Source organism: Glycine soja, chromosome 9, assembly GCF_004193775.1.
Source record: "Glycine soja cultivar W05 chromosome 9, ASM419377v2, whole genome shotgun sequence".
In the NCBI taxonomy this organism is placed as follows: Eukaryota; Viridiplantae; Streptophyta; class Magnoliopsida; order Fabales; family Fabaceae; genus Glycine; species Glycine soja.
The window spans coordinates 1,940,866-1,963,413 of NC_041010.1; the positions used below are offsets into that span (position 1 = coordinate 1,940,866).

Genomic DNA, 22,548 nt, shown 5'->3' on the forward strand with positions numbered 1-22,548 from the left:
TTCATCTTTTTATCAAAACTGTCCAAACAATATGAATCATGTCAAAATTACATTTTAAATAAAAGTATTCAGCCATAAACCAATTTTTAGTAAACTCATTTTTAATCAAAATAAAATTTATAAAACTACGATAAATTAATGAAATCAAGTTTACAAACATTAGTTCGTTGTGACACACATTAAGTCTATTAAAATTTTGATGAGAACTAATATATAAACAATGTGTCTTTCAAATAGTTACTAAAAATAATTTATTCTACAAAATACAACAAAAGACTTAATTAAGTAACAGATATTAAAGACGTGACTATGGGTTGAGTTTAGCCATTTAAGGAAACTTCTTTTCTTGGATGATATCGTCGGCAAAATTAAATGCTCAACCTGGTCAAATATAGGTTAGTTCGAGTCATTGTCACAAAATTAAAACAAGTTTGTTTTTTCTAACAAATATTAAAATAAAGGCTAAATTAAAACAAGTTTGTTTTTTCTAACATATATATGTTTTATCCTTATAATTATGTCTAACTTAAGTTTTACTTTTTATATTTTTTTCATAAACACAGACATTCCTTATAAAAGGAAAAGATAAAAATTGATACTCAGTAATAAACCAAAATAAGTACCAAAAATAAATTTCATAAATAAATAGAGAAACAAAAGTAGTACTATAATTTAACCAAAACAAAAGCTTAAATTTTTTTTATAAAACCAAAATTTTCTTTAGACCAATAAAATGGGTACATAGGTAACTACGTAGTAAGTCCTAACGAACATCTGACACATTCATCAATGTTAGAACTTAGAAGTATGAAAAGAAAATACAATAGAATCGAGAAATTTTTGACCTACCAATAGAAAGGTGACACATGGTGATACTGATGATAAGCATATGACAAATTAGTGTATAAGGAGATAAGAAAGCTAAGGTCCAAACAAGTAATAATTTCTCTTAATTAGGAGAACACTAACATGCATTTAATTCAAACAACTCCTCACTTTCATTTCATGGCTAACTATTCCCACTCTCATATCTGCCAATGTCTGAGTGGCTTGCTGAACTTCCGGCGACATTTTTCAGTCATAATTGCCGAAAAGCGCCACAAGACCGGCCAAGAGTTGGCGGAGGAAGTGTTGTCCTTGGCACAAGGCCTACTCCACCTTGGGCTCACACCTGGTCAAGTGGTTGCCATCTCTGCTTACAATAGGTACCTTTTGTTTTGTCTTAGAATTTTCTTTTACAAGTTTTAATGATGAAGTTTATTTAATCAATCATGCATATAAACCACTTTTCTCAATCTTTGAAGCCCCTTGAGTTATCCCTTTAAAAATATATAAATGACTCTATATTATGTTTCAAACAATTTGTTATGAATGTCACCTCGACAAAAATAAGTAATTTAATGTGGTTCTTAAGTCATGAAACTCATTTAATTAATAGTAATATATTTTAAAAATTATAAGATTGATTTGATAGTTAAAGAAAATTAAGAAAGAGATTGTCATTTATCAATAAAAAAAACTGTAATACATCTTGTTATAAAATTAAATTATTTCATATTAAAAGAATATGAGGGGTGGAACTTTATGTACTTTCTTTTCTGGAGCAAGTACAACATTTGGTTATGCTTCTCTTCTAGTTTCAATTTCCTCCCCCGGTTCCCTTCCGGTGCTATGTGCTGAGAGTTTGAGATGATGATGATGTGGGCACACGAGTCTTTCCTAATTAAGGTCAAACAAAGCAATAAATTTATAATGTGAAATGTCTACAACTACAAATACAATTTTTTCCAACTTCTGATTCTTTTTATAGTTTTTCAAACTTCTGATTGACATTTTTTATTATTTTTTGTTGAACCTGAAAACAAAAGAGGAGCCGACTTATTTATTGAGAATGGTATCAGATTGTACTTGATAATGAAACAATATTAAAAAAATCAATAGGTGTACTGTATTGCTTCTTATCCTTGTCTATAATGGAATGTTTTCGAGATAGGTATATGTATTTATGTCTTACGAGCAATTTCACCTGCATTTTTTTTTCTCTCTGTTAATGCAAAGACTCTGTAATTTAAAATATTAAAATGCTTATTCATGTCTTCCTTGTTTCTTAATATTTCTTATGGGCTTACCCAACTCCCCTAAGAGGCAGTAACTCCCTTGCAACAAATATTGTTGTACTAAGAGAGTGAGAAGTACATGAAATTGTAAACTGTGAAGTAAGGATTTGTTGTTGTTGTGTAATCTATAAACACATGATCCTATCCTATGAAACAATCTAGTTATTGCTAGTTCATCAATGATTTTATGGATGATAGATAAAGTTTTTTTTTTTTTCTTTTTTCAGTGAAAGGTATCTGGAGTGGTTATTAGCCATTGCATTTGTTGGAGGAATAGCTGCTCCTCTGAACTATCGCTGGGTGAGTAATTTTTCTGTAGACTAGATTGCATATCTTTGGCCTTAGTATTTCTTTTGACAAACACCATCATAAAACCATCTTCATGCTAATATGGCATTTTAGAGCCATGTTCAATTGACCTCCTCCTCATTCATTTTGCACATAATTACTCTAGCTCACCACACACCACTTCCTATTTACCTTAATATGTTTTCAGCCTTCTTGTTTTTGTTATTTCATCTAGACATTGTCTTTTCCCACAAACTATATATTTCATATACTTATCATAATAAAGTTATGCTTAACAAGTATTTTCTCCTGCAGAGTTTTGAAGAGGCAAGATTAGCAATCAATGCAGTGAACCCATTGATGTTAGTGACTGATGAGAGCAGTTACGCAAGGTACTCAAAACTCCAGCAAAATGATGTTCCATCTCTGAAGTGGCATATTTTGTTGGATTCCCCTTCCTCGGATTTTACTAAGTGGAATGGTATGAACATTATACACCATTGTAAAAATTATACACGAAACCTTTTTTTTCCCTTGAACGATTCTTGTAACTCACTGCTTTTACTTCTTTGCAGTGTTAACTGCTGAAATGCTTAAGAGGCATCCTGTAAAACTTCTACCATTTGACTACTCCTGGGCGCCTGAAGGCGCTGTCATAATATGCTTTACTTCAGGTTCAAGATTCTCAGTCAGTTTACTCCATTTCCATACTATCTCAAACTATGCACGTGTAATGAATTAATTTGCAAGCTAGATTGAATAATTTACTGGGTCAAATATTTGTTAAAATAGAATTTATATGATTGTTGAAAGTAACTAATGGATGCAATATTTGTTCCCTTTAAGATATAGAAACTTCTTTAACTGAGAGGAATTTACATTTTAAGGTTGATTTATGCGTGCTATGTGAATAAATGTAATGGAGCTGATTGACTTTTTAAGGTACTAAATGAAAAAAAGAGCTGTAAGATTTTAAGTTAAAGTTTGTTCAATAAACTTAAAAATTGTGGCCAATTTGATTTTAGTTCTAGACTTTTAGTAAAAGAAATATTCAATGTTTCCAAAATTTCTGTTTACATGCTAGTTGAAGATAAATGTTTTTGAAAGGCTAGTTGCAAATAATTAGGAGTTTGAAATATATGATTTAAGGAGGTTGCTTTCAACGCCACTGGCATGACTTTTTAGTACTAGTGTATGTGCTACTGTTTAAATATTACTATATGGGTGTTTATTTTTAATCACATATATCTCCTCTTTTTGTTTCCTGAAATTGTTGTGTTCTTGACTCAAGGAACTACGGGAAAGCCTAAGGGAGTCACCCTTAGTCATGGAGCTTTGATCATACAATCCCTAGCCAAGATTGCCATAGTTGGCTACAATGAGGATGATGTATGTCATTCTGTGTTACACAAGGCTATCAATATTAAGATTTTGGATTTGGCTCCTCTTAAGTGAGCAAAGATAAAGTAAGCAATTTCAATCATTGATGAGAAACTCAATTATTGATATCACATTCATGATTTGTTAAGTATGTGCACGTAATATTGATTGTTAATTTTCTCATCAAAGACTGAGATTCTCACTTTACATTCTAAAGTGATTTGCTCATCTCGGATCCCAAGATTTTACAGGCGTGCAAGTTACATGGTAAATCCAGCTGAAACAGCTGAAGGATAATTAAGTTCTCCATGTTATGCCATTTGTTCTGTAACAGGTCTATCTGCATACTGCTCCATTATTCCATATTGGTGGCTTGTCATCTGCCATGACCATGCTTATGGTTGGAGGTTGCCATGTCTTGATGCCAAAGTTTGATGCAGAATCCGCTGTTGATGCCATAGAGCAATATGCGGTGACATCTTTTATCACAGTTCCTGCAATAATGGCTAGTCTGATTTCTATAATTAGGTATATTCCAGTGTCAAATAGGAACTAAACTTTGTCCTTTTTCTGTAACAAAGATTATCACATTATATTTTATCTAAGAGCAATTTAATTTATAAAATAAATTATTGCTAAATTAGCATTCCAATAATTTACCTACTGTAAAACGAAATATTATTTTACCTGCTCAACATATTTCATCACTGTTATCACAGGCTTACTATTTTATACTAAACAATGTCCTAAAGTTGTCATTTTTGTGGGGCAAACTCTGTCTTCTGTGTAAATGTTTTGTTCTCTTACCTTATGTAAAAACCAAGTATCAGAGTTTAGAAATATGTTGTTTTACAATTATTCTTAGTCTTCATTTGACGTTTTAATATATTTAGGCACAAAGAGACCTGGCAAGGGGGAGACACTGTCAAGAAAATTCTTAATGGGGGTGGAAGCCTCTCACATGAGCTCATCAAGGACACTAGCATATTCTTCCACAAAGCTAAACTTATTTCAGCTTATGGTAGGTCTCTCTTATCCCAATGTTGGCTAAAAGAAACTTTATTGACTAATTTTAGATTGTAAAAGCTTACATGTGAAATCACATATACACGAACATATTTTTACATGTAAGTGCTTTTAGGTTGACAGATAGTTTAATCCACAAAATAAGAATAAGAAAACCTGTGCAACTAGCTGAAGAAAAAGATATAAGTAGACATCTAAAGAGAGAGCTGATAAAGAAATACTGGAGAAGAAAGAAAAGGAAGAAAAGAACTTTGAGGGAATTGCCAAATTTGTATCCAACAATCAATAACATAATGAGAAGAAGTAATTTGCAACAGGACCTATGAATAAACAAATTGGAGACATGCTTCAAGTGATCAGTTCAACTGTGAAATGATTGAACGAACCATATTGGAAGCCAAAATCAAATGATATCCTTAATTTCTTATTAAGAGATTAAAGCAAGTCACTGATTATTGAAAGACCTATTAATTAGATGTGCCTAGAAACTGAAATCCTTTGCACCTGTTCCCACTACTTTAATTCCTTCTTTTATTAAGATCCTCCTTTATTCTATGTAGTACTAAAAATGTATGGTAAAACAGAAAGCTGGAGAAGATTAGCTTAACAAAGGAAAAAACAAACTAACAAACAGTTTTAAGTCTACATTGAAGAATGTATGTTCCTGCTTTTTTGCTATGACAAGTCAAACATCTTGCCCTTTTCGCCTTTTTATTTTATTTTTATATGTTTACTCAACACAAGTGAAATTTAAAAAGACAAGAATTTAAAAAGTATGAAGACAAGTGAAATTTGACCTTTTTAAAATTTCTGTGTCTTGTGTATAATAGATGGAAATTTACTGGTCTTATAGTTTTTTGTCTGTTTCATTTATCAAAGGGATGACAGAGACATGTTCTTCATTGACATTCCTGACACTCTATGAGCCAATGCATGAAACAACAAGCCAGTCCCTTCAAGCATTTGGTGTGGCAGGATCAAAGCTCATTCACCAGCAACAAGGTGTTTGTGTTGGCAAGGCTGCACCACATATAGAACTAAAGATAAGTGCAGATGCTTCTGGTCACATTGGGAGAATTCTAACTAGAGGACCACATATAATGCTAAGGTATTGGGACCAAACTCTCACAAATCCATTAAATCCGAATAATGAAGCCTGGCTTGACACAGGTGACATTGGATCAATTGATCATTATGGTAATTTGTGGCTCCTTGGTCGAACAAATGGTCGAATCAAGAGTGGTGGGGAGAACATTTACCCTGAAGAGGTAATAGAAGTGTCACTACATGTTGGCCTTATCATAAAGAACAAATTTAAACCAAAAGAACATGCTGCATTACTACAATTTTTATCCTTAAAAAGGGACACATTTTTTCGTACATTATGAATCATAGTTCTCATATCATGAATAAGACACCAACATAATAAAAAAAGGTTAATGGTACTTACCTTGTGATGCCATTGTTTCCTAGTTAATTCGAATCCATTTGAATGCTTCTAAATAAATTTAATTATAGGATAGAGTCTTCCACCTCTTCTTACTCAAACTTTTTAAAGAAAGCGAAAATGAGACCTACCTTTTTCATGAAGTGTTACAACTTACAATTGTTTATTCCTTTCCATTCATGAAGTATCATGCTTATTCAAACTATAAACTTTTATGAAGAGTTGAAATGTTTTCACCCATCACAAATCCATTCAACTATAGGCTATACTTTTCAAGTATGCTCACTGTGTGATGTCCAATATTCATTGATCACAGGATGGATATTTAAAGACAACATTTCAACCAATGTTTTAATAAAATTTCAGACACATACAAGTAATGTAAAACATTTCTACTTTGCATGTCAGAAGTTCATCGTTTCTTGTTTCTTTTGCTCAGTTAAATGCTTATCTTACTTGGTTTATGGTATTTACAACTCCATAGAAGTGTGAATATATTATTTGTTTGAAGTAGGTTGAGGCAATTCTACAACAACATCCAGGGATTGCAAGTGTTGTTGTTGTGGGAATCCCAGATGCTCACCTGACAGAGATGGTAGCAGCATGTATCCAACTAAGGGAAAATTGGCAATGGTCAGAGCAGTTGTCTGCTTCAAATGAAGAGTTTCTCCTATCTAGAAAGAATCTTTATCAATATTGTTTAGAAAATCATTTAAGCAGGTGTTTCTCTAAAATCCATGTTTGTTAAATATGTAAGATACTACTTTGGTTGAGGGAAGCAAATATGTAGCAGTGGATTAGTGCTGATTTCTTTTGATTCTCCTTTCAGGTTTAAGATACCAAAAACGTTTATTGTATGGAGGAAGCCATTTCAACTCACCACGACAGGGAAAATAAGAAGAGACCAAGTCAGAAAAGAAGTTATGTCTCAGCTGCAATCTTTGCATAGTAATCTTTGAATATACCATACTTCCATTGGCCCTTAAACAACCAATGCATGCTTCAACATATGTTTCTTAATGCCAAAGATGAAGAATGGCTTGAATCCATAATACCAATATTGCAATGATTCCTCAGGTATACGGCCTCATGTGAAAATGTTGATCAATTCATTGAGTGACACATTAATTGAGTACAATTTTGTATCTCTGAAAATTTAGTAACCGCACACATTCTTTCTCCCCCTCTCTTGTTCTTATTCTTTATTCAACATGCTGTCTTCTTCGTGTACTTTTTATTTTATGGGCAATGTTAATTGTTAGTTTGTAAGTTTTAGTTAGTGGAAGAAATCGAACCCTAAGTATTTTTCTTCTTTTTTAATCTCTCAACCTATCTTATATCTCTGTCCACTTTGTGTACTAAACATGTGTTAAACACGTGTTTGGTTCAATTTAATTTTAAAGAAATAAATGCTTCTTTTCTTTTAATTACTGAGAAAAAATTAAAAAAAAAAAGTGATTTTATTTCTCACTTTAATTTTTGTCAAACATACGTTATCTTTTAAACCAAAATAATCAAGGATTAAACAAATGTAAATGATTGTGATTTGTGAACGAAGATGTTAGGATGGACTTAGAGAAACCTAAATAAACCCTTAAACCTAAATAGTTAAAGGACTATGTAGGATGGAGTTAGACATATCTTTTACAAATAAATTAAATTAAATTATAGTTTTGGTTATATTTGTTAGAATAACATAATGTTGACACTTGAATAATTATTATTCATTGATTGACATTATTTAGGATTATATAAGTATATTCAAATTTATTTATCATCATGAATGAAAAATATAAATTTTATGTTTATTCTCTTTATAGCTTTAATGGCAGTCTCTTAGAAACTTTACTGCTAAGTGCTAACTTATACTACTATATATGATAGCAGACATTAAACAAGATAAGCATGTATGAGGACAGATTTGATAAATTTTTACGTATTGAAGCTAAATTGAAAATCCGTGACACATACAAGCACCAAAGTATAAATCTTATTTTCATCGATAAATATTAACTTTTGTTAGGAGATTCGAACCGGCGAAATATAAACCTTATTAGTTGCTATTGACAAAAATACAAACACTGCATGGTTCATCGTAGTCGCTTAGTCACTTGAAAAGTTATCCTCATATAATACTAGCACATTGAACCTCGGATTCTGTCATTCTATCACCCAAAAAAGCTTTGTTATCCTCAGAAACAAAAAAAAAAAAAACTTTGGATTCCATAGCACGTTGGATGATGGCACATTGGCACCTCTCGAAAAGTTTGGCATATATTCATGGATTTGCAAAAACGTTGTATGATGGCAACTCTCACGAGGTGCCTTTCAACCTTTTCGGCTTTTCAATTTTTTCCATTCCTTTGCGATTAAGGATAGATTGTGATGGAACACTCCCTGTTAAAAAAATGTAATCCAAAATACTCCAACTTCATCTTCCTATTTAATTTTATAGAAATGTTGAATAAAAAGTAAATACATTAATTTATAACATGTTTGGTTTAAGGAAGGAAGTGAACAAAAATGAAAAGTGTGATAATATGTTAGATACTTGGATTGTTTGGTGTGTGAGCAACTAATAGGAAAGTAAACAAATATGTATATAAAATAATATAAATCTCTTTAAAAAATGAAATGTAACATAGATAAGACTACTTGTGTTTTTTTTTTTAATCTAAAATAACCTTCTTACTTGATTAACTTTTCAATTTTGAAGGAAGTCATCTCTGGATATGACTCTCATCACATGTTTATTTTCTTTTCTTTCTTTGTTAAGGTCCTTTCAAACAATGAAAATAATCATTTTTTTTATAGTTTGCATTCCTTCCTACTAATTAAGGATGTTTGAATTAAAGTTTGAAAACTTTTAGATCTTCTCACCGAAAATCCAAAACATATTCTAAATCTTTTATTCTCCTTTTCACTTAAACAAAAAGACCATTAATGTCAGGAAAGATTTGTAGGAGGGTTTAGATTATTCTAAAAACTACTAGTAACACATTATTTTGAATATACTTCGGTAGTGACTGATATTTAATTTATTAAAATTAATTATTTTTATAAATTTCACTTCTTTATTAAAGGTGTTAGTGGATGGGTTGTGATAAATTGATCTATTTAAATATTCTTGAAATTTGTAAATTTGATACAGTCAATTTTATGAACTCAAAATGACTTGATCAAGACCAAACAACATTTAAGACAATACTTAATTAACCTGACTTGTTGACAAGATATATTAATCTTAACATCATATATAACTAAATCATAGAATTAAAGATTTATGCAATCACAATTAAGTTATACTACATAATTTACAATATAAGATAAATTATATTGATATAATATAATATTAGACAAAACATTATTTATTAAATTAATAAATTATATTATCAATCCATAATTAAAGAATTATGCTTCTTTAAAAGAATATATAATATTAGTTCAGGTTGAGATGACTCAAAGTATAGCATGAAGTTATCCTCAAAATATAAGATATTGTTTCTTAAACACAAACCTATAAAAAGTTCCTTAATCGGGTTAGATTGGTGAGACAAGGCCATGAGCATCCCCACTTCCTACCTAGTAAATCTCTTATAATTTAATAAATTTTAATTAATAGTAATAAACAATATAAAAAAATATTAGATACTATGTTGATAAAATCCTTCTTTCCTTGAAGTTTTTGTAACTATAAATTACATAAATTATATTAATAATTATATTTCATTTTTCTTTGATTTAAAATGATTATTTTTTTTGTGTGAACCAAGGCATTGGGTGAAAATCAATGATTATTTCTTTAATGTATTGAAATCTGTTTAAAGAATTGATATATTTTAATATATGTTTTTTTCCATACACACAAATTATAAATCATACTCATAACCACATGATTAAGAAACAATTGATTAGTTTTTTTTTTACTTTGTGACTTCTTGCACTTTTTTTTTTATAAAAAAACAACACATTTTTTTCTTATTTTTAAATGAAAGTCAAACACAATTTTTTTAAAAATAAAAGTAACAAAAAAAGATATCAATGTACTGTGTAAAAAAAAAACTAAGTGTAGCATCACTAAATTCATAAAAGTTAAACATTTTTTATTATATATAGATGAAAATACGGTGTCATGTATGCACGTGGTATGAGTCGGTCCTGATAATAATAGGTTGATATCATATCACATGTGTTAGGTACAACATGGGACACAACAATTTGTATTGACATAGAATATCTTCTTTAGTGTATAAAGATGAAAATATTTTAAATACTATCATTTGGACCTTATTGTCTAACCCATATTAGGCACGACTTGACTTATATCTAAATTTTTTTAATAACATATGTCAAGTTTGTTTGTAAAGAAAAAACTTATTAAAAAAGCTAAGTTTTAGATCTGGTAAAAAGATTATTAGGAACCGTTTGAATGATTGTGAGTTTTTTATTTTTTATTTTCAAATATATTTTCAAAATAAAATATGTTTGATAAAAATAGAGTTGAGATAATTTTTTTAACTTAATTTTAAAATATTCTTACATTTGTTTTGAAAACAAATAAGAATTATAAATTTAATTTTTAATTTTAAAAAATTACATTCTTATATTTAAAAATGACTCTTAGAAATATCACCACTAATATATTATTATTATTATTATCATTGTCATCATTATTTTGCACATGAATACTATCAATCATAATTGTTACTAGAATTACCACTACCAACAACATTGGTATGTCACCAAAATCAAACCAAAAAATTATTAAGGGATGAAAATTTAACACTTAATAAAAAAGGGGTGAAGAAAAAATAAAGGACATTATTTTCTTTTAAAACTTGAAACGCGAATAGTTAATTTGTTTAAAAAAAATTAAAGGGAAGCAAAAGTAAAAATAGATGTTGAAAAGAAAAAATAATGAAAAATATAAATGTGTGATATTCTCAACCTATAATTGGTGGGTTGTCTCATAAGCAAATAAAATAAAATACATAAAGTGACTATTAGAAGAGGAAGGGCGATGGAAAAAAAAGTTGCCTATAAATGTTAGGAAGTTTTTGCATTTTATGGGGGCGGATACCCCTGTAGTATTGCACTTAGTTTTTTTCTTGACCATCTTTATCATTATTGACATGGTTATGATTATCACTAGGTATTGTTATTGTCATTATCATATTATAAAAATATATTCTTAAATTAATTTTAATATAATTAAAACTAAAAAAAGAAGCTCTTATTTATTTGTTAAAAAACAATACATTATCATTATTTTGTTGAGTTAAATTTTTATTATACTATTTTAAAATTATATACTTATTAACTTACTTAAGAACTTAGACCAATTAAACTAAGTGTGACAATCTTTTCAAATTTTTTATAAAATATAGTATTTCTTTAAATTAGTCCAAACTTTTGGAAAATGAATTTTTTAAATAATACTAATGGTAATCAAACTTTTTTTGTGTTGATGTTGGGTTGAATTAATAAATAATGTGTGACACAATATAATAGTGATAATAAAAAATTATTAAAAAATAGCAATAAGTTAATGATAATGTGATACACTTATTATTAGATCAGATTCAGAATTACATCTTAAAATTCACCAGAAATCAGGCAGTGAAATTTTACTGATTTACCCCTCCAAAAACTTTTTCTCCCAAGTTGGGAATTGAAATTTGAGACATAAGCCAACAGAATGGAACATGAGGATAATGCTGGTGGGCATGATTGTTAAACAAATAATTGCTATGCATGTCTTGTGGGACACTTGATTGGTACGTTGGGATTTCTTAATTTTTTTTTTCTGGTCACCATTTTCTTTGCAATAATTAATTAACAAAATATTTAGTATGCCCTTTCTCTCAACTTGCCTTCTCAAGATAGTATAAAATGGAGCACATCTAATCTAACTACAAACATTTATATACACGATGCATAACTTCTATAATATGATAAAGAACCGTTATCCAATAGAAGTGTAGAACATACTTTCTCATTTCTTCCAAGCATTCTCATAATTAAAATCAAACCTTACTGTGACTTAAGATTGGATTGCCACTTTTTTCATTACTAAAAAAAATATTGATGTATTTAAATTTGTTTAGTATAATTTGAATCACGATAAAAGATTATGATATCAATAACGGAAATATTATTTTCACGATAAACAAAATTATAAAAATGATTATTGAAAGTTAATAAACTATTTTTAGTTAAAATTTTCATTTTATTTTCTACAGTTAATTAATTAGTTAATTATTTTGTTCACAAAGACAACTAGTACAAATAATTTTTATATTTTTTGTGTTTTTATTATAAAATATGATTTTCTTAAAATCAAATGAAACAAATTAGTTTAAAGACATTTTTATCTCTTATATATAAATATAAAACTTATTTTGTATAGTTTACATCTTAAAATAAACTACTTATTCACAATCAGTCTAAACACACTTATTTTCACAACTTAAAGATATTTCAATTGACTTTAAGTATTGAAATTGGCTTCATTTTTTGTTTTAACGACAAGTGTTTTAGTGACAAAAATGCTTTAAATATACTTTGAACTTTGAAGGGAAAAGGATAAGCATGGGTTGCTAGACAGCTATATAATGACTATCACTTTCATTTCTTCCCAAAAAAACATTTCTTCAGATGGAATCCAACCAACGAATCGCAACGAACAAAAGTATAATCAAATTTTACAACTTTAGTTAGTCAATGGCCATATACAAACAAAGTGGGCAACACATATTCTCTATCACTTTAACTTTTATTATTATAATGAAATGATATATAATCTAATGAATTTAATTAAAAATTTGATTCACTTTAATGTGAGTTTCTTTCATCTTTCAGCTAAGTATTCCCAATAGTTCTTGTAACAGAACTGATATCCTTGTCACCTTATAGACAAGAGACATTATTAAGAATTACTTTTTTTCGTGATATGATGCTTAACATATTCTTATTTATAAGTATAATTCGTTTGTGTTATATTAAATAATAAAACGTCAGAATTAACTTTTATAATTATTGTGTATCATAAATTTATTGATTTATATAAAATTTGTTTAAAAGTTATATTAACATTAATTATTGTGTATGATAATGTAATTTTTTTACACTATATATCCACTAAACTCTTAATTTTGAGTAAATTCAAAATTTGTCCTTGAAAAAATTGAAAGTAAATAATTTTATTTTTTAATAACTTAATTTTTATAGTTATTCAATGTTAAATTGTTGCGTATGTATGTACGGTAATAATTTAACTTTTATAATAATTATATTAAAATAATTATGCTTTTTTATTGGTTGATAATGTAATTTTTTATAAATATTATATGTATTTTTTTTATAAGAAATAATCCTCTTCAAGATCGTTGATTAAGTTGAAAATAAAATGTTCTAATTTTCTTTATAATGAGTATTTAAATATAATATTTTTTAAGGAAAAGTACTCAAATATACGTATGTATTGTAGATTAAAATATATAATTTGGAAGATGAGATGAGTACGTTTGCTTTGTTTTCTATTTAAATTTCAATTACCAAAGTATTTTTTAATAGGTTTCCTAGTTTTTTTTACGTACATAATATGTTCCCTAGTTTTAAAAATTTGAATATGAAACATAGAAATTGTTTTTACAAATCTTTAAAAATAAGAAACAAACTGAAAACAAGATAGGCGACAAATTCATAATTAAAAGTAGGATATAAAATAAAAATAAAAAATATTTTCTCAAGGTAAACAAATGCATTTTCTCAATTAGACTTCTTTTTTTGTTTTTTTCCATTTGGACTACATTTTGCATGCATACTATCCTCACGACTAGGCAACAAATTTCTCCCAATTATTTTAAGTTACTCTTATTTTATCTTTATTTGAATACTTTATATTTTTAATTACTTGTTTATTTCAAACTACTTGTTTTAAAATTAAATTTCAATAATATTTTTTTGGAAAAAATCATATATAATTAAAAATAATCTTATATCACAATTTAAGTTATTCATTATAAATTTAAAATATAATTTATAGATCTAAAATACTTATTTATTATAAATAATATAAATTTATATAATAAAAAATATTTTTGTTACAAATTTAATTATATAAAATCAACATTTTTCAGCACATCATACAAATTAAAATATCATCAAAGAGTCTAACTCTTTTGTTCAATAAAATGAGTTGTTCTAAATCCCTATATCAAAACATATCTCTCATCAAATACTTATAAAAATATTTATAGATTATTCATTAATAAAATCATAACATTGTTGATAAAAACTAAAATACCAAATTATAATATTCCAATAAATTAATTTTTTTTTATATTGATATAAATGGTTAAGAAAAGTGAAGTCAACTTACTGCTAAAAGTAATTAATAATAATAACGAGCATTATTAATAATTAATAATAATGAATACATAGGGTATTATTGAGATGGTGACCTTGTAATTTCGTGGTTAACCGGGGGTGTATTTTACCTACCCGTCTCCCGCTCTTAACCAAAATCTCTCTTTGTAGCTGCAAACTTTTCCACCTTCTTCTTCTTCGTCTGCTAAACCCTAAAAAAGACCACTACCACAATTCAACCCTGCCTCCTCGTACACTCGTGTGAATCTCCAAACATTTTTCCTGTCGCCTCGGGATTCTCCAACACCTTCTTTTGTCCGCTAATTCAACCTCATACGCGCCCGCACACGATTTTCTTGTAAGTTTCTCATGCCCTTCATTCTCTCAGTTTTCAACTGCTTCTAGAACCTTTCATCTGCATTGGACCTTCAGCTAAATGCCGCTCAATCTTGATTTTTTTTTACTCTCCCTCAAATTTCAGCTCATGGGTCATTTTTGGTTCAGAAATTTACGTTAGTGAAAGGATTTTTTATTCTGTTTCATTGTGTTTGTTATTGAATTCCGCCTCAATGATTTTGGAAGTCTATCACAGTCAAAGGGCATGAGTGAAGTTTTGATTTTTTCTTTCTTTCTGGGAAGTGGGTCATAACTCTCACAGTACCATTTTTTGTTTGATTTCAAAATTTGAATCATGTCTTTTTTTTTTTTGTTTTTTGTGCAACTTTTTTTTTCTGGCTCTGTATGGTAATTTTATTAATTGTTTTGGGTTTCCTACTTTGGCAGGTGGTGTGTAAGATTTAAGGGTTTGTTTTGAGCTTTTGTTTTGAATGGACCCAAATTGCTGATTCTTGTTTATAGAGGGAAAAAGTGGCAATGGAGAGCTCTGCTGCTATGGAGGGTGGTGACAGGATTTACGATAATGGTAAAGACGATGCGAGTGTGGGCGATCACTTTGACATACTTAAGGATATGGACTCCTTTCTGGAGGACCTCGATGAGCGGTTGACTATATCTAGGATGGTGAGTGACTCTGTCATTAAGGGCATGGTTAATGCTGTTGAGGACCAGGCGGCTGAGAAAATTGCTCAGAAAGAATTGGAGGTGGTTGGGCTAAAGAAAATGCTAGACAGGTTTCGTTTGGGTTCAGATGAAACTAAGACATTCTGGTCTTTGGTACATCGTCATGAACCTGATGAAGCTGCTATGCATCAGTTTCCAGATAGTGTTGTAGGGCATGACAGATGTATAATGTCTGTAGATAGTCTTCAAATTGCAGTACATGAGCAGTTAAATCAGCTCGGGAAGGAAGTAAATAAAATTAGGGGGGCTAGTTCCATCAGAAGAATTAGTTCAGGTTCTGATTTGGTGGGTTTAGGTGGTATTCTGCAGGAGAATATGCCGGAAAAATGGATTTATGTCGATAAAGCTTTTGAAAGCCTTAAAGATACCCTAGACACTTTCTGCAGAAGGATGGAGGATATGGATCAGTTATCAAGGGCATCGCTTTCTGAATGGCAGCAGGAGCAGGACTTTCGTTCAGAAATTGAACGGATGGTGATCGGCAATGGTATCTGGGGTTTGCAACAGAAGTTTGAACAGAAACTGTTGGACCTCTATGACTCTGAAAGTAGAAATTGTTTTAACCAATATAAAGAGATCTCAAGTTTGCGTCAGGAATTGGATGCAATTTTTAAAACACTATCTGTTTCTGAAACTGGGCACCTTCTTTCTCATGGATCCTTGGAGAATACTGAGGAATGGTGTCATAATAAGAGGGTTGACCATTTCCACGTGAAGCTTTCATCAGAACCTTTATCACCCTCAACTATTGAAGAAAATGGCAAACAGGAGGAGTCAAATATTAACAAGCCTGAGAATTTGGATTCAGCCTCACTAAAGCACATGTCTAAAGAAGATTTGGTTACTTATATTACTAAAATGAGAAGAAACCATGAATCTCAGGTGCAAGAGAAGACTGAAGAGAATTTTTGCCTCAGGCGGGAACTTTTGAATTTGAAAGAAAGAGGTTCTTCTTTTCCATTGAAGAAGGACAAGGAGTTTGAGCTGTTGAAGAAAAAAATCCCTGATGCCATCTCAAAATTGAATGAAATCCTTGATGAAAATGAGAAAGTACATCAATTCAGTGAAAACATTGAATCTCTTAGCAGTTTAAAGGATAGATTGGACTTCTTACAATCGGAGAATCATCAACTGAAGGACACACTATCAGATAAGAAGAAGGAATTTAAGAGTCTATCTTCCCAGCTTTCTGCTTCTGTGGAAAAATTGTCACAGCAACAACTGACACAGAAAAATTTGTTACAAACCATTCAGAAGCTTAAGGATGATATAGAGGATGCACATACTCAAGTTTCAATAATTCAGGATGTATATAAATGTTTCTTTGAAGATATTGTGAGTGAGTTTAGATGCAGCACTGAAGAATTACATATGGAGAATAGTTTCATGCAAGAAATATATGAAGTAATATTCAAAGAAGCTTCCCACAGTGCTCAAGCTTCTAGTGGGTTGGGAATTGAGGAAGCTGAAATGGAGTCAACTATTTTGCAAGGGCAATTAGATATTAATCATATTATATTTAAAGAAACATTGGTGAATGCAGGTGAAGCATTAAAATTGGAAAGTGCTGAGAAAGAGAAACTAAAATATGAAATGCTTATGATGAAATCAGTAGTGGAGGAAAAGGAAAAGTTAATCCAAGGAATAGTAGATGCTTTGGTTCTAGAAAAACAAAAAACGGAGTCTGCCTCTGAACAGCGTAACAGTTTAAGAGCTGAGATAGTTCAGCAACATAAATTAATTGCTGAGAAAAGTAAAGAATTGGATGTCACTAAGGGTAACCTGGTGGCAGCTTTGAAGGAAATTGAACAAGACAAGGAGCAAGTGCAAGAGCTACGTCAAAATCTTGAACAAAGAATGATCAAGCTTAAAGAAACTGATGAAGAAAAAAGAGTGCTTTGTGCTCTTACACAAAAGCAACAAGAAGCACTAAAACTGATTGAGGCAAAAGAAAGGGAAAGCAGGAAGCAAATGGAATCAACCATTAATCTCATCCATAAATTGTTGGCAATGATTACTGATTTTGAAGCTAGAGTAAATAAAGATATTTCAAGAAATTGTTTGAGGTATGCAATAATTGTGTTGAGGTCCTTTTTTTATTTATTCAATATCACATTAATTTATGATAAACCACCGTATCTATGATTGTTTCTCTGTTTTAAGCTATTTTATGTGGTCTTCTATTGATGTAAGTGTTTAAGCTTATGTGAACCAGCAAGTACATCAGGTGTGCAATTAGCTTTGGATTATTCTGAATGTGATGTGCATCTAATTGATTGAAGGAATAATTTGGTCAATCAACTTCGATATTTTTTGTTTTTAAACCCTTTTTTGAATTTTTAAGTCAAATATAAATCTATTATATGTACAAGAAAAACTTATCATGTGAACACTAAAGATATTTGTTAAAAGTTTATATTTGATTTCAACTTGGTCTTGTTAACTGTTAATGCCCTGAAAATTGTGTGAAAAAACCAAAATGCTTCAATTTCATTTCCTTATATGCAACAAGCAGTTTTGAATTGAAATTTTGTTATTTTTTAAAATTCAGTTTAAAATCCTTGTGGTGATTTGGCCAGAAACATGTCACATATGTAATAATCTTTGCAGGCTTGAAAACATGAGATCTGAGTTCCATTGGATCAAGAACAAAGCCAATGTACTTAAAACCATGGGTATGGTGTACAAGCAAAAGCTAGAAACAAAATCCTCTGATCTCTCAAAGGCTGAAGCAGAGGTATGTAATCAGAAACATTATTGTTTTTTATTTTTTTGTCCTGCTATTGGAAACATTGCACAGTTATGTGTTTCTGAATCTTACTTTATGTTAATGTTAATAACTACGTAACCTGTTGTTGCTCCAATGCATGCTGATGCAATTGAATATCATTATTAGGTAGTGTTTGTGGACCTACAAGGAATTAGTTTAGGTGCAAAGCAGCTCTAGCGTCTAACTACTGATGAGAATGTGAGTTAAATCTCAGGGAAGCAAAAAGCTATTGGAGAGGTCATGTAACCCTCGTGCCCTCATGGGCAAAAAAAAGTCTCATGGGTGGTTCAAATGGGTTGTACTTGTGAGGACACCTAGTGATATATCACCACAAGAGAGAGAGAGACTGTCGAAAAAAAAAAAGTATATTGCAAATCAAGACCTGTGTATGAGTGTAGCCTTTTAGGTTTATGTTGAAAATTATGGTGAACCAAGACATAGAGCTAATTCCCAACTTGAATAGATATCTGGACTTCATGAGAACATTATTTTCATTTTTAACTAATTTCTATTTTAATGCTCCAGTCTTGTAATTGAGGCCACTTATATTTGATCTAAAGTACTTACATTGGATATTTACTTGAGTTTCAGGTTGATCTTTTGGGGGATGAGGTAGATACTCTTCTTAGCCTCCTTGAAAAAATATACATTGCGCTTGATCATTATTCACCTATACTGCAGCATTACCCTGGGGTGAGAATCTGTCCCTTTCTGCATATTTGTTCTTTGTACATAATTGAGGTGTGTATAATGTCGGTCATATGATTTGCCAATGTATGTGATACTATAAAGATTCTATTTATCTTCCTGATCATTTCTCCTTAGGAATGTAAAATTATTTTGAGGATATTAAAAGCAACTATTCCTTTTTGTGTTGAGACAATGAATACTTGACCTAACTCCAATGAAGGAAAATCCCAAAAGTTTGTCTTTTAGGTTTTGGAGATTTGAAAATCTAGCAATTATTTCATGCGCATAATATGAGTTTTTTTTGTTATAAAACATTGCATGTTATGTAGCTTGGACTTGGAATGGGAGTTTTTTTGTTTATAACATACATGGGAATCCCTCATTCCATGAAATGAACATGGAATTGAATCACAACTATGTGTATCAAATATGATATGAGAGAATATTTGGACAAGCTGTCAGTGTACTATCACCGCCGCAGGTGTACAAGTAGAACTGTGTAGACTGTAGAGGGAGCGTACTAACTCAATCCCACCATCCAGCTAAGAATTGTGTGTGATTAGATTGTTACAGATGAAGCTCCACGCGGAAGTTTTTACTGTCCAATTAGTCTTTCTCCTTGTAGAAGGTTCATTGAGTTGATTTTATATTCATGAATAAAATATAGTGTGTGCTATTTGATCTCCATAAGTTCCAAACTCCCAATATAAAACTTTTTCAATAATTATCCTTCAATTTTGCAGATTATTGAGATTCTGGAGCTTGTAAGAAGAGAACTGACTGGAGATTCTAGAAAACATGTTTAGTTGTATGTTCTGGCCAGGTAAATCAACAGACACCCTGTTGACTCAATGTATCTTTCCATGCTCTGGATTTGTAAAACCCAGAAGCAGTGATAAGGAAATCATTATCTGCAAACCCCCCACATGATCATTGATCAACCACACTGGATGTGAAGAATTGCAAGTAATTTTTCAGGGAGCACCGTCATAGTGTTAATTGGTTCGTTTTTTCCTTCTCTCTATTAGCTTCATCTATACAGAGATCAGAGATGCTAGAGTTGTGGTAGCTGGATTTCTTTTTCAATTTTTTTTTTGGGTTCACCATGTCTATAACTGCAGAACAGTGGCTATGCTATTTCATAAATTATTTTAGTCCATGCTGTCCTCTGTTGAATAACTATATTGAGGGGCTATGTGCAAATTGATCCACTTGCTTAAACCTTCTAATGAATACAGGTAACAAGTTGTACTGTTGTATACACAATATAGCAGCTGGCTGATGTGTAGCTGCTTGGTTTTTGTTCTCCTGAAACATAGTTTGAGGAAAACAGCAACAGAAAAGAATCAACAACTTGTGCAGTTGCTAACACACCGTTTTTACCATACATGAATGCTTTATATCATACTAGGACACAAATTTGCCTCCCTTCTTTGTAATGAATAGCTTTTCTACATGGGCTAATAACATTTGTACATGTTATTTTGTGTAATGAATTTCTAGATGGCTTATTGATAGTTTTGCTTTTTAGGCACAAGTGTATGATATTCTTTTGCATTCAGTGAATTGTGTTTAACAGGGTTTTTACATGATCAACCAATTACAAGTTTGGTATGAGATGCTTTCATCTATTTTTAATTACTTTTTCTTAACAGAGGATTGTGGAGGATAAAATGATTTTTATAGTCAAGTATGTGCAGAGGATGAAATTTTAGAAAAAAACTCTTATCTGACTTCTAATTTTTAAAATATATAGAGATATACAGGTAGTTTTGTAGGAATACTTTTAGAATTTAATTGTTCTTTTAAACCTAATGATTTAACGTTTTATCAGAAAGGGATAATATACAAAATTCATATAAGGTCTTGTTGCAACATGAGAGGAGTATTTATAATGTGTAACCTTTATCACTTAGGGTGTGTTTAGTAAGAGAGGGATGAAAAGGAATGAAAGTATGGAAAATGAAAAAGAATGAAAAGATATGAAAGATAATGTAAAGTAAAGTGATTTGGTAGAGATGAAAGAATGTAAAAGCGATGAAAATTTTGAACTAACGTAATTTGATAGTTAAAAAAATAAAAAATAAAATGGACAAGGAAAGATAAGGATTATGCATTTTTGCATCATGAGTTAGACATGGGTTGAAGGTGTGAGAGACTCATTTTCATATCTCCTTTTTTCTGTCACTTTTCTATGTCTTCTTCAACATTATGTCTCTTATCTCTCCTTATTTTTATTTCATTTCATCTCATTTTTTTAGTGAAAGTTTTATTTCATAGGACTCACCTTTTTTTGAAAAATTGTACTTTCAATTAACCTCTAACAAACATCTATCTTATAATATTTGTTCTTACATCACCTCAATTCAATTGGATCTCACATTCTCCCTTTTAAACCAAACACCCTCGTAGAGAAGAATGGATGTTCCAATATTTGTCCTACAAAATCAGGATACGTACTTGTACTAAATATTTAATGTTTTTTTTTGTCAATATAACTTGAATTTCATAATAATATAGCAAATGCTTGCCTTATCTTTTTATTGTGTCCAATTATTGAACCTAAAACTTTATATATCCTAGACTTAAATAATGTATGTACGAGTCTTAATAATTTTTTATTAATAAATCAAATCAGTTACTTCGTCATTAAAAGAGACTTATACCTTATTAATATTTAGTGTATGGAAAAAAAAACGCCACTAACAAGTTTTATTATTGATTGAGAAAAATCTTTCATTATCAATCAATACCTTTATTGTTGATTGATGGGCTAACTAGCTTATTATAGATCCTTAAACCAGTTAAATATTGTCATTCTCAAATTATTGGCTTTTGACCATACATACGATTCAACTTTGTATAATGACAAAATTGAAGTGTAATTAGAAAAATTAAAATTCTATTCTTAATCATACATAAAAAAAACACACAAACCATAATTATTTGTGTCATCTTAGAAAAAAAAAATCATATATTGTGTATTTCTGATCTTTGAAGGAGATTAATAATAAATACCTTATATCAATATCATGCTAAAAAAAATTGTTGAAAAATGATTTATCAAAAGAAATAAAGTTCATTTTAGTATCAAATGAAAAATAGTTTTAATAGAAAAAAAAGAAAATAAAGAAATGCTCGCAGAGCCAATGTATCTGGATACTAACGATGAATTCGATGGGTTTTTTTTTTTTTTATAATGATGAATTCGATGTTGATAAACAAGGGAAACACAAATTTTTTTTTGCAATAATTTAAAAGTATAGGGTGTAATAATAATATAATATATGTAGCGTAGCGGTGGTTGCGGTGAAGATAAAATTAAAGTGTTGAAGTGGTGGCAAAATAAAAGGACCCTAGAGGGGTACTGTGAGTACGGA

The 22,548-nt window shown here is 30.1% G+C and overlaps 2 protein-coding genes across 5 annotated transcripts; both read left to right on the forward strand.

Annotated features, from left to right (window-relative positions):
* The first annotated feature begins 956 nt into the window (after window positions 1-956).
* On the forward strand, window positions 957-7,578 carry LOC114367938 (2-succinylbenzoate--CoA ligase, chloroplastic/peroxisomal-like). Of its 3 annotated transcripts, none has more exons than XM_028325206.1 (10): window positions 957-1,205; window positions 2,345-2,417; window positions 2,721-2,886; window positions 2,981-3,079; window positions 3,697-3,794; window positions 4,120-4,313; window positions 4,679-4,806; window positions 5,691-6,079; window positions 6,575-6,634; window positions 6,773-6,876. In XM_028325206.1, exons 1-9 carry the CDS (start codon window positions 970-972, stop codon window positions 6,611-6,613), a joined length of 1,422 nt encoding a protein of 473 aa, XP_028181007.1. In that variant the 5' UTR covers window positions 957-969; the 3' UTR covers window positions 6,614-6,634; window positions 6,773-6,876. The 3 variants fall into 3 exon arrangements, with proteins under 3 accessions (XP_028181007.1, XP_028181008.1, XP_028181006.1); XM_028325205.1 differs by lacking the exon at window positions 6,575-6,634 and adding an exon at window positions 7,088-7,578 and having other exon boundaries at window positions 960-1,205; window positions 6,773-6,978; XM_028325207.1 differs by lacking the exon at window positions 6,575-6,634 and having other exon boundaries at window positions 6,770-6,882.
* Window positions 7,579-14,748: 7,170 nt separating this feature from the next.
* Window positions 14,749-20,751, forward strand: LOC114367805 (WPP domain-associated protein-like). 2 transcript variants are annotated; one of them, XR_003657270.1, is made up of 6 exons: window positions 14,749-14,986; window positions 15,412-17,774; window positions 18,319-18,445; window positions 19,070-19,171; window positions 19,912-20,170; window positions 20,407-20,751. XR_003657270.1 is itself a non-coding variant. In XM_028325004.1 (5 exons), the coding sequence occupies exons 2-5, from the start codon at window positions 15,502-15,504 to the stop codon at window positions 19,972-19,974; spliced, it is 2,565 nt and encodes an 854-aa protein (XP_028180805.1). In that variant the 5' UTR covers window positions 14,749-14,986; window positions 15,412-15,501; the 3' UTR covers window positions 19,975-20,751. The 2 variants fall into 2 exon arrangements, 1 of the variants encoding a protein (XP_028180805.1); XM_028325004.1 differs by having other exon boundaries at window positions 19,912-20,751.
* Window positions 20,752-22,548: the final 1,797 nt, after the last annotated feature.

Bases quoted from the DNA above. Each gene is read 5' to 3' on its own strand.
- LOC114367805 (XM_028325004.1), top strand. From the start codon at position 15,502: ATGGAGAGCTCTGCTGCTATGGAGGGTGGTGACAGGATTTACGATAAT. The intron at 17,775-18,318 runs GTATGCAATAAT...TAATCTTTGCAG, and splicing joins ATTTCAAGAAATTGTTTGAG to GCTTGAAAACATGAGATCTG. The intron at 19,172-19,911 runs GTGAGAATCTGT...TCAATTTTGCAG, and splicing joins TACTGCAGCATTACCCTGGG to ATTATTGAGATTCTGGAGCT.
- LOC114367938 (XM_028325205.1), top strand. From the start codon at position 970: ATGCATTTAATTCAAACAACTCCTCACTTTCATTTCATGGCTAACTAT. The intron at 1,206-2,344 runs GTACCTTTTGTT...TTCTTTTTTCAG, and splicing joins GCCATCTCTGCTTACAATAG to TGAAAGGTATCTGGAGTGGT. The intron at 3,795-4,119 runs GTATGTCATTCT...GTTCTGTAACAG, and splicing joins TTGGCTACAATGAGGATGAT to GTCTATCTGCATACTGCTCC.